The 11,980-nt window shown below is 39.6% G+C and overlaps 1 protein-coding gene across 10 annotated transcripts in view; it reads left to right on the top strand.

Moving 5' to 3' along the window:
* The first annotated feature begins 2,224 nt into the window (after positions 1 to 2,224).
* The window catches only part of LOC111259895 (phytanoyl-CoA dioxygenase, peroxisomal), a 12,117-nt gene continuing 2,361 nt past the window's right edge, over positions 2,225 to 11,980 (top strand). The window contains exons 1-10 of one of the 10 annotated variants that reach the window (XR_015310775.1): positions 2,225 to 2,369; positions 2,875 to 2,989; positions 3,751 to 3,886; positions 4,096 to 4,204; positions 7,170 to 7,299; positions 7,492 to 7,707; positions 8,165 to 8,346; positions 8,637 to 8,756; positions 9,036 to 9,190; positions 10,086 to 11,518. Coding sequence is in view for 1 of the 10 variants with exons in the window: in XM_086968046.1 (XP_086824172.1) it covers positions 2,875 to 2,989; positions 3,751 to 3,886; positions 4,096 to 4,204; positions 7,170 to 7,299; positions 7,492 to 7,707; positions 8,165 to 8,346; positions 8,637 to 8,756 (1,008 nt within the window). In the remaining 9 variants the exon portion in view is untranslated. Of the gene's footprint in view, positions 2,540 to 2,863; positions 2,990 to 3,750; positions 3,887 to 4,095; positions 4,205 to 7,169; positions 7,300 to 7,491; positions 7,708 to 8,164; positions 8,347 to 8,636; positions 8,757 to 9,035; positions 9,218 to 10,085; positions 11,519 to 11,980 lie in introns of those variants that run through there. The other 9 variants (XR_015310771.1, XR_015310767.1, XR_015310764.1 and 6 more) reach the window with 9 other exon arrangements.

Raw genomic sequence — 11,980 nt, 5'->3', positions numbered from 1 at the left:
GAAAAAGTTCCCTCGAAAATACGGCCTCGCATTTCCTCCAAGATCTTACCTGGTACGGAACGATGTGTTTCCACAATGACGAGTTTCTACACAAAATTACTATAGGTAACGGGGTATACCTTCATATTGATATGAAGGTGTCAAGGAGGGTGACTATCGGAGATAACTAGGCCCCGAATTAAGCCGAACCTTGTGAAATATTATGATCTGCGTTTGATGAGGCTGAAAACATGAAAAGCTTCAGACCCGCTAGACCTGGACGATGGCGGCCGATAAATAATCTATCTAACAGAAGGGACCCGTTAGGCGAAGCGGAAGTCATCATCTGGCAAGATGATATTAAACCGCACATAGTAAAAAGTAGCTGGGCACATAGTAAAAAACTGTGAAACTGTTAAGATTTTGCGTGAAAGGTTTTTTTTTACATGCATCGTGTTCTCCCGTATCCCTTTTGGTACGCCATGTGTTTCCGACTGTTAATAATTTAAATTAGCAAACGTACATGCTTTTAGAAGATTCTTCATGAGAAGATTGTTTAGGTCTTAAGATGGTGATGAAATTGCCTTTAGGTACTCCATTGGCTCTTGTATCCCAAGCTTTAACAGTACATAAATTACTAACTAACTGGTAACACATAAAGATCACATATAGATACATTGAAAATATCGCTACTGTGTTAGTCAAGAAAAGATATTATTTCGCTTCTCGATAGTATTTTCAATACTTCCTAAATGTTTATTCAAAAAGTGATTACGGTGTTTTCGCACATTTCTCGCAAAGCTTTGGGGACGATACTTAGTCCTTCTCAGGCTTGCATGAAGTCCTTAAGCAAGATGTAGATTCAGTCTGAGAGTATAGTGCTAGTGTTTTGTATTAATACAACAGTCAATGCAACTTATTGTGTTATAATTTGCATCTTCGTTGTTGTCCTTTCTTTAAAAATTTACAAATGGAACAGTGACGAAAGTTGCGATCACTTTGGTCAGTGCAAAAATGCTTCGTACTTATAATTAAATACATCTAAAGGAAGGATTGTTTCCCCTATTTCATATATTTCATTATCAATATTTTTGTAATTAAAAAAAATGTAATAATTTAAATATTTGTTTGCTTTGTTGGGCTCATTAAGAACACCCGTAGCCTTCGCTCACTATCGTTCATCCATTTGCCATTCGGCACTTCTTCTAACGATCGTTCATAACCAATAAAAGAAGTAAGTTTGAAATAATATTTATAGTAAAATCCAAAGTATCGGATGGATAATCATGGAAAAAAATACGTTTTTCTGCTGTTGCGGTCACCAATTACTTCAGTCGTATTCGTTTGTTGTTTTTAGCAGCCTTTCGACGTAGTATTTATTTATTTACGAAAATAATGTTTATTTCGTAAATTTTTAATCTAATCGGAATCGAATTCTCTGACTGTAAGCTCTGTAACTGTGGAGTTCGACTAACGCGTTCCAATTAAACGGATTTTAGAGTTTGTGTAACATTGTGCACCTCATAGAAAATAAGTTCTCCAGCTGGGCTTTTCGATCTCTTATGGCCGGTTCAAGAGTTTGTCGAGCAATAAAAATGAATGTGTCTCAGGAACACATTTTCGTCACATAAACAATATGATAATGTGTTGCGTACCCTCGAATTAAAACTGATGAAATTAAAGAGAGCGTCATTATCAAAATTTAGTTTTCCTTTACGAAGTCCTCGATACATATATAATAACAAACGCACATATGTTCCAGCTTAAAATCTAACCGAGATCTTGAAAGAAGTAACATCAAAAAGAAAATTGCGTTCAAGCTTGACTACCTATAGTTGTAACCACTTGACACTAACTAGTTCAACCAACCTGAATTCTATAATTACCAATCGTGCAAATTATATCTAGTTACTGTGGCTCAACACAAGTACTCGATTTAGGTAATCCAAATTTCTCATTCATCATAAGACAGGCAATACTGAAAAGAGTGTTCGATGTCGACCTGAAAGGTGGATTCAGGATTCAGATGCCAGGTTCCTCAGGCTGGCAGATTGAAAGACATTTGCCTCCCCAGTTTTCTTTGCTATCAACGTCGCCCTGCTGCTGCTGCCGCCACCGCCGCCGCTGCTGCTGCCGCCACGGCCGCCGCTGCTGCTGCCGCCACCGCCGCCGCTGCTGCTGCCGCCACCGCCGCCGTCGCCGTCTAACGCCCAATCGCCCGACTACTCTCGTCAACTTTCAGGCATACTGAGAACTGCAATTACTGGAAACATGTTCACTACTGCGTTCTTCCGTCAAAGGGCTAAGACAACTCGAGCTAGCGGAGTCGCCTGTCGAGAGTGAAATAAAATCAGTGCAGGAGGAATGAGTGCGTCACTACGTAATTGTCTGTGAGTGAAAACATTGTTTGTACTTATTGCTATGCTTTTCGCAACTTGTGTGTCAAGCTGGCCCTCCGCTTTGTCAAAGACAAGCTCTGCTTGAAAGCGCCCACTTAACGTCAGGCACGCTGCGTTCTTGACCCTGTGAAGTGTATCCTCGGTATTTACGAGCAACTTACGTTAGTAGCTTTTCCGTATTTATCTATCTTATTTATTTAGACAGCTGTCAAATGAAAAAGACCGAATCATATTTTTCATTATTACTTGTTATCGGATTATCGCCTTTAGTATTAGATTACTCAAATAGTATACGATATTTTTGTTAGCAAAGATTGTATTTAAAAATGCTTGAAATTATAAATGGGTGAATATCATAAGCGCCATACTTTGCACGTTACGTCATATTAGCATACGAATCCTCTGTAAATATTCTACATATTACCACAATATCTATAAAAAAAAAAAAAAAAACATTATTTTCCTTTTTTTATGTACCCATATAGTTTTATTACAGATGTCAGCAAATCGACTCGGTATCATCGTTGGTCACCTAAAAGGTACCAGCACGCTTCAGGTGTTCGAGGATGAAGGCGTCCTCGATGCCGCTGGTTCGGGCGAAACAGCGCCTGGTATGTACATATAAACAATTTTATTTGTGATTTAAGCAACGACATTTGATGTTCTGAGTCTCGGAACAATGACTGGATTGCTATCATAGAGTAAACGTGGGGATCGACATGTCACGATTCACATCTTAGTAATCCCGTGGCATAGTATACAAATTTCGAATTCGGAAATACGACCAGATTAAAAGCACAATAATAATAGTGATGCAATAGTTTTTTTTATTTCGTCGTTCGGCACACAACAATATGCAGGAGTAGCTGCCATAGGCGAAACAAGGGGCTTTCACAGAAGGCAGAACTTTTAAATGTTATATTATATATAATAATAAATAGTTGCGTATAGATATTTTTTTCTTGCGTGATACAAGCAGATCAACAAGCTGGTCGCCGTACGCGTTTTTTCCGTAATCTAAGTTTACAACGTCATAAGGTGATTAGCTGAACTAAATGTAGAATTTGTTATGTTGATAGACATGTTGTCGATTGTTTTTCCGAGCGGATATGGAGAAAACGGGACATCGTGACTCTATTAGATAGTCTCTAATCGGTCTGGTTTTTATCGACCTAAATTGAATTGGCGGCGTGGACGGTGTGTACTAGCAGGAAAAGGTGTAATGTATTACTCAAATTTATAAATAGAGCCAACGTGTGGTTTTGAGTATTTGACTTGATTCCGTCTCCAATCAGATAATGTCTATAGAGTTAATTGCATAGTAAAAAAACAACAAAAAAAAACTGTGCGGCCTTTAATACAATATCTGTAGAGACCAAGTATCGCTTTACGCTCGACAAAAACAACGGTCTCTTATCAAGAGCGCAGAGAACACAGTATGAGGCAAATGGTTTCATCATTGTTAAAGGAATAATTTCGAATGAAGAGTTGGACCATTACGCGAAAAGGTGAGTTGGATTACTTGTATAAACTTTTTTTTATTTTAATTGACGAAACGTAAACCGTGCCGGTATAAGTCTTATGAGAAGATACAATTATGTCCACGAGATCTTGGATAATGTCGATGCCACACTTGTCGAATAGGGAATTAGGCTTTCTGTGACGTTTTACTATCATATGCAGTGTCTCCGAATAACAATGATTATAATTATTTCAGATTTGACGACATCGTCCATCAACGAGTTCATGTACCCGGCCTCGCCAAAGTGAAAGATGTGTCTGTTAAAGATCAAGAGTCGAGCATGTTTGTCGTCAATAAGCTTCAGGCACGTTACCGCACACCTCTATATAATTTTTTTTTGCTTGTAAATTTTAGGTTCCATGAGCTTATCTCGAAAATGGGCTTTCGACACTTTTTTTGTTTCAACATAGATGCCTCGCTGCGGATAATCCGACCTGTGTTATATGGTGCAAGTGTTACTACTCTACTCATTTTGATATGACAAGTCTCTTAAAAGAAAAGAAAGCCACGTCAAGTTTCCCTTGACCCAGTATGCTAATAGCTCTCCTGAGAAAGAGAAACATTAATGGCGCAAGGTTTTAGGCACATGACAAATTGATACTTTACAAAATAGGCTGGCATACGTGTCGCTCCTGCAAGGAGACAAATCTATAACAACTAGCTTATTTGATCGTGGTTGAGTGTGGGGATGTAGACGTAAACACGCGCACTGCCCGTTATATATAGTTGGCGGAAGAATCAGCTCCAGGCGAGCTGAGAGGGCGACATAGGAATCTTCCCATGAAAAGACAAAGATGAGCGATACCAGTAAACTCTCATCATCGTTCGGCCGTTACGTAGCGAGAAAATAGTTGCTTCACGGAGGTCAAATTGATAACAAGTGAGTTAATTCGGAGGTGGCTCCACCGTTGTGCTGATTCATGGCTGACAATATCCACGAATCGCTTCGGCAATGTAAAACAACACGAGATTTAATAAAATAGACGTCCTGTTGGACAACAGAACAGCACCAGTATAAATCTTCCCAATGAAAAATAAGTATAAACTGGGTAATTTAGGCAGCTTAGTCGTGGATTCATGCATGGTTAATTTGATACGTTCTATGATGTGATGATGTGTTTTACTAAAACTGAGGAATAATCAGATGTTAAAGTGTTAAAAGGAACTAAGACCTGGCGTCACAGGGCACGGAGGAGAAGTTTTCAACTTATTCTAGGATGATAATGCAGCAGTTAGAGAACGCCACACACGCTACGGTGGCAGAGAACCATGCCTCGTACCGTGAGTGTTCGTAAACAGGATTCACATTATGACCATTTTAAAAAAAAATGATGCTACTTGCCATTTGTGTTTAAACGCTGAAATAATTCGAAAATTATTGCGCGCGAAAAACGCGCTTGAATTTGGCGGCATCTTTGTCCTAAACCTGATACCAGTAGGAATATCATGGAACATTTTTTTCAAATAATAGCAAACATTTTCCATATGGCGAACAGTAGTGAAATTATGGAGCAACGTAATTTCAAGCGCCGATTGCGGTTGAAATCGAAAATGTAGATCCGACTTCAGTCTAAAATGCCTGATGTACCTCTGTACAGTTATCAGTAAACTTCACCTGTTAAAGGTGCTGCTGCTGCCCTGCTAGTATTAAATACACCGCAATTTTTGTGCTTTATATCTGTTTGTCCTATCTCACAAATCAGGTTTACTATCATCATAATATAATACGGTTGTAATAGAAACGATGCGCTTCGATCGTTCGCTCAAATTCATGGACAGGCAACTTGAGATGTGAAAATTTAATCTCTATTGGTCCGGCCGACGGTTAGATAGTATATTTGTATAATTTGAACTTCCTTATCCGTGTCTTATTTATAGTAATAGGTAATCCTAATGAGTTCTCGTTGCGTGTTTCTGCCGCCGCTCGACACATAGTGACTAGAAGAACTCGAATTTTTTTGATGGTGAGCATGAAAAACGCCGATACAAAACGTTGCAATTTCCGTGTCTCGTCACGTTGCACACAGAGAATACTAAACATCGGACAAATCCTGACTCGATAATCGGATTTCTCTGTTTAGTTAAAGTGGTTAATTAAAGCAGGGCTATAATTGTGTCGGTGATAAATGGAAGCGCTCGGCTGTTTGAAAGTTGCGGTAGACTTTACAGCTCGGAATAGAATTTACCTCTGTAGTCGAATATTGATCTTGATTTGAAACTGATTACGAGATTAAAATAGGTTTCACTTGTGTTGAAATAACGCTTTTTTTTTTCTTTTTTTTTCCTCTTCCATTTTCAATTTCCTCTATAGTTTTGGATTCACTGCTAACTAGTGGACAAGCAAGAAAGCCTATAATAAATCGCAATGACTTACTGAGTTATAATATACCGTTAAATGCAGGGAATGAAAAGAATCCCTGTAACCCTCTGGGTGACGATAGCATTGTTCAAAATAGGTGAACGAGCACATGTTAGAGGGACAACATGGTCTAGGTCACCTGATGCGCGTTTTTTTCAACGCGCCGCCATGATAACCATAACTAGCAATGATGGTTCCAATTTGACTGTTCGTAAAAGTTAGTGCCAAACATTAATAATAACGAATTCAGCATATTATGATTAACGTTAGTAGCTCCTTACACGGTTACCGTGGTGTGTCATGGGCCTTTTGGGGAAACCACGAGAAAGCCCAGCAGGAGGCATTGCAGTTAGACCGCCCATGGGAGCAAGCCCCTGGCAACAGATTTACCGATAGGCGATTCCGAAGACGAAAAAACGTCAATAGCAATACAGAGCTACAGATACATGAGAAAAACTATAATAAACCTTAAACTATAAAAAACCAAACATAGCCTTCAAATGTCCATATATGTATAGATAGATAATGTTGTTTGTTCCTCAGTTATAGAGCGCGAAACCATGTTCGCGACGTTTCAAATGGCTTCCTTAGTCCAACACCGCTAGAAATGCCTGTAGAACTCAGGAAAAGCCAATAATACGTAACGATAGAACAATACGTAGTCCTGTCTATACAAAAGTTACGTACAATTTTATTGTGAATGAATTGCCTTTTTTCGCCCTTGATTTTCATAACATAACATAACTTTCTCATAATATAGCACCCAAAGAATTCATGTTAGCGATATTAACTTAGCCGTGGGTGTTTATTTTTATAGCCATGTTAAGGAATATTTCAACTTTAATTTTATTCGTGTCTAAGAAACCCATCCTATACGTACGACAAAATCATTAGTAAATTATGCTTTCAGGACATTTTTATGGACGATGAGCTTTTTGCATATTGCCGCCATCCTAAACTTCTAGACTATGTCGAGAACTTCACGGGACCAAATATAATGGCTGTTAACTCGATGCTTATCAACAAACCTCCGGATTCCGGTGAGGCTGAAAAAAAATGGCATCAGATTGCAATAACTTTGATGAGTATTTGTATCCGAAAGCATAGATAATAGCTTACCTATTATGCGTAGCGTTTTGGACCTTTGGTACTATTTTCAAATCATGTCGTAATATAGAAGTGCAGTAAACTGGAGACGTTAGCCGTCATCTTGGCCTATGCTAATGCCGCAGGGAGTTTGACATCCCGTCATCCGCTTCACCAGGACCTGCATTACTTCCCGTTCCGTCCGGCGGACCGCGTCGTTTGCGCCTGGACAGCGATGGAAAGCATGAATCGTGACAATGGTTGCCTTGTCGTTATTCCTGGTTCGCACAAGGGAGCGTTGCTTGAACATGATTATCCCGATTGGGAAGGTGGAGTCAACATAGCCTATTACGGTGTCAAAGGTTCGTTTCTACGCATCTGTCACGAAATACGACGGCTATTAACTAGTTAAAAGAACTCTTTATGTTTTAGTTGATGACCCTAGCTTCAGTTAAGTACGGAAAGATGAAGTTACTTTAACGCGATTCGCGGTAGGTTTGAATTATCAACAACTGGAAGCTTCTCGTTAAGATCAGAGGTGGTGATGATGGACTGAATTGCAGACATAGATACGATAGTTTACGGACGTGTTACTTGAATCAAGTAACCTACACGAATGGAGACTACGACGTTAATAACTATGAGCTTTTTAAAGCACACTTACGTTTCACTGCTTCAGCATATTTATGTGTCTCCGATTAATAGTGAAGTAGGGGACTGAGCAGCAAGCAAAAATTGCGTGCATTGATAAGTTGAAAGCGGTCCAACAAGATTATTTATGCAACTTGTTATGATTATGCGTTTTTTTAATCTATTCAGGCGCTTGTGATGTCACGAGCCGTCGAGTCTTCCTGCAAATGGACAAAGGCGATACCGTGTTTTTCCATCCGATCCTGATCCATGGTTCAGGAGCTAATCGTTCTCGCGGTTTTCGTAAAGCGATCTCATGCCACTACGCCGCTTCCGAGTGCGACTACATCGATGTCACCGGCACTACTCAGGTACCAATGCCTGCCAGTTACTACAAACAGATTAGAGGTCGATATCAGTGACATTTCTTGTGTGACTGTTGTTCCTAGACTAACAGCTCAAAATGTACATGCCTGGTGTTAAAGAAAAACCTTTGACAATTAAATATTCAAGTCATGATATATTTAGTTAACGTATAGGGGAAGGAGTCGCACCCTTTACAATTTACAGTCAATGCTTCAAAGAGAAAGACATGGTACGATTTGTTTTCCGTATGGTAACTCAGCACTTTTGTTATACGCTTCTCCTGCCTGTTTCGCAGGTCAACATTGCCAAGGAAACCATGAAAATGGCAAAAATACGCGGGTTCCTGCTTGAGAACTTCGAGGATGCCTACCGATTCCGCTCACAACTCGTACGCGGGAAGCGACTCACTCTCTAAGTAATCATTTCATATTATTGAAGCCATAAAGCGATGTGTCCATATTATCGTTGCTCTTAGCTACTCAGTAGTCAAACAGTCTTAATAAGAATAGTGCAAACGTGGCCTTCGGCAACATGCGATTACGAATTTCACTATGTGTATTTTATATTGGCTTTTGTTATTTCGTCATTAACGACTGAAACAAGTGATGCGCTTGAGAGACGTAAACCGTGGAACGAACAGATCTATCTAAAGCGTTTGCACTGTTATGCTAATGGCATCTGTGATTCTATGTAGGACGTCCATCAATACGGCCGTCAACCGTTCCGGTAGAGGGATGCGTGTACGCAGGTAGTTGAGTCGCCACGAGGTTCACGGCTTCTGCAGTTGAGGCCACCGAAACTTCACCGTCCGACGTCAGGCAAGGGCCAATGGATGTACTGTACAATAAGGTAATAAAACACTGTGGTTAATGCTTACCTGTATCCTCTTTTCTAAAATTGAGCTTTGGCAATTGAGAAGAGTCGATATATGTAGCGAGTACATACTACATATATCGACTCTTCTCGATCATGGAATGAATTCGCATGGAACGCGAACGCATGTGCCCAACGCCGCACTATTAACGATAGCTTTTACATCTAAAAGCCTTAAGGCCTACCCTGCAAAACATAAATAGGATTTTTGAATATCCGAACCTTACAAACATGGCTTCGAAACACATTCGAAAGTCAATGTCGTTAACAGTTTTTATTTGTTCTGGTTCAACATAATATTTAAATGTGGCTTTCCTTGAGTTAGAGTCTGTACTATAAATCTTGCAACCATATTTGTTTAAAATAGTTTCCATATAAAGAGTTTTATAATATATCCATCCCACCCTTTACGGTCGAAAACGAGAACGCTAGGAAAAATTTTGATTGCTCAGTCAATGAGAAATGTAGCCATCTGTCATCCATAGCTAGATATACTCAATGCATAAACTACAGAACGCTAGATATTTCATCTTAGCGAGTTATAACTGTCGAAATAATAACAGCATACTTATCGGGTATACTGTACAGTAGCACCCCATAGCTAATATATGTACAAACTATCCCGAGTACATAGTCGTAAGGCACCTCGCGATCTAGATTACTAGCATATTTATTCTCATATTTAATAATGTATACGCATACTCTAGCCTTTTTTTTCGACCATATCTATTCCGTTTATGTCTTTGGCAATGCCAGACAGCATCAAAGATTTAAGTTCATTGGCTTAAGCTCAATTAGGATTTTAGTTACTCGGTATAGCCAAATCACACTCGGGGGATGGAACACGTTACACTAAGCGAGATTATTCCAGCTGAATTTCACTTGTCCTAACGGAAGATGGAATCTGTAAGAAGGAACATCCTGTGCAGAAGGGACTACAAGGCGCCGAAGCAGCACTTCGTATTTTAAGCACATCGATTCGCCTAAAATTCATCGCGCGCACATCTGCCAAGGTCTGAGCCCGTCGCTTGACAGACGAAGATCATAATGGCCCTTGAAGGCTTCTTCTTCAGCATTCCCCGTTGTAGCCTTTTGACAAAGTTGAAGATTCGCCTCTGTGTTGTTTACAGTCGTTTGTTTGATAAAATATGTGGAACATAGATTAGATTCGACTGAGCGAATACCCTCGTCCTTTTTATCTGTAGCTTTAGACGTTAGAAGCCTTCCTTATTTAATCGTACATGTAGGCAGGGCCTGAACCAGAAATCCCCAGTTCCTCCGGCCAGCTATGGCAAATTAGCATGCTGCTCCATTAATGTTACAAGACTGTCTTTATTATGGCTGCTGAACACTTACCTATATAACGTACACATATTAATCCGGATAGTAAAACAAAAATAGTATAATATCTTTTTATATTATGATATTAAGCTTTATATTTTTTTTCTGTTTTGTATAAAACAACTGGAGTCATGCTTAAGCGATGTGCAGCTTATTCGGTCCCAGAAAGCATCGACATGGAGTTTCGACATGGAGTATTGTGTGAATACTTTTTTTTTGTTCAAGATTCATAATAGACCCTTGAACTTATAGACAAACTACGCTGAATTTGCCGGGTCTGACATATACTTGGATAACTTTAGATTCATTTAACTTAATCCGATAATGTTACGACCATTATCAAATAAAGTCGAAGCAAAATACGCTGAAAGTATGATTTTGCATCGTATCTAAAATCACGCTTTGTTATGTACCTGACTAATTAAACTGGTAAGCCAAATGTAGGTCGTGTAACCTGTACGAAAGGTGTGGATCCATTGTATTATATAAATGCCTTTAACGCTAAGACGCAACTCTCTTCGTATGAACTAATCATATATCGTTGCGAACCGTAAAGAAGCGCGCTCGTGTGACATCATCTGCGGCAAGGAACATACAATCAGTGCCTGCAATCACGCCTAAAATAATAAATATATAAGATAAAGCCGCTGTCCAGCGGACACAGCTGACGGGCTTTGTAGGACGCCATAGTAGAAATTTCAACAGGATTTATAAACAAATGCTACTTGCGCTATGACCTAACGTACCGGTGCTAACAGATTTAGCAGTAGCAAACTCTGGCAACACAGTAGTCAGCCGCGAGGAACCTTGTCGAACAGAAACATTTTAGCTGACGGCTGCGGTAACTGATCGGTGTGGTGTGTGCCTTAAGCATATATTATACCGATGATTGACACGAGGAATGATTCTGGCCAACAATGTTTCTCATATGACAGTTTAATAAAGATGCACGAAATTACCGCTGCTAGGGCTTTTTTTTGTATTTAAAGAAAAAAACAATTGTAAGCCAACAAATATACATTAACCGTTCCACTGCGCTTGTTGCAGCAAGAAAGATGCAAAAAGAAATGCGTATAATAATAAAGTGAGGACTTCTCTGAGCCGAACTTCATTACAGGCCGATTGGGTGATATTCCGGCCCTAATTAAACTTCGATAGCCGTTCAACTAACTTCTCACGACCCATTTGAAACTATAATGTCTCGCCTACGAACGATTAGGCAGCTCATATTGTAATAGTGGAGTGGAACGACAGGCCGGCGATGAAGCTCAAACGATCTCTGCGGGCATGTACACATGAAAGCATTTCATGTGTACATGCCCCCATGTGCAACGCATACGGCCTGTTATTCTAAGCTGGTATCTGATGTACAATTTGCGATAGCAGATGCCAGTAAGCCATTTTTGTTTATAACCTTTTCCTTCG

Source organism: Varroa jacobsoni, unplaced genomic scaffold (assembly GCF_002532875.2).
Source record: "Varroa jacobsoni isolate VJ856 unplaced genomic scaffold, vjacob_1.0 scaffold_38, whole genome shotgun sequence".
NCBI lineage: Eukaryota > Metazoa > Arthropoda > Arachnida > Mesostigmata > Varroidae > Varroa > Varroa jacobsoni.
Note: the sequence above shows the minus strand (reverse complement) of the source record. Positions and strands in the feature narration are given on the sequence as shown.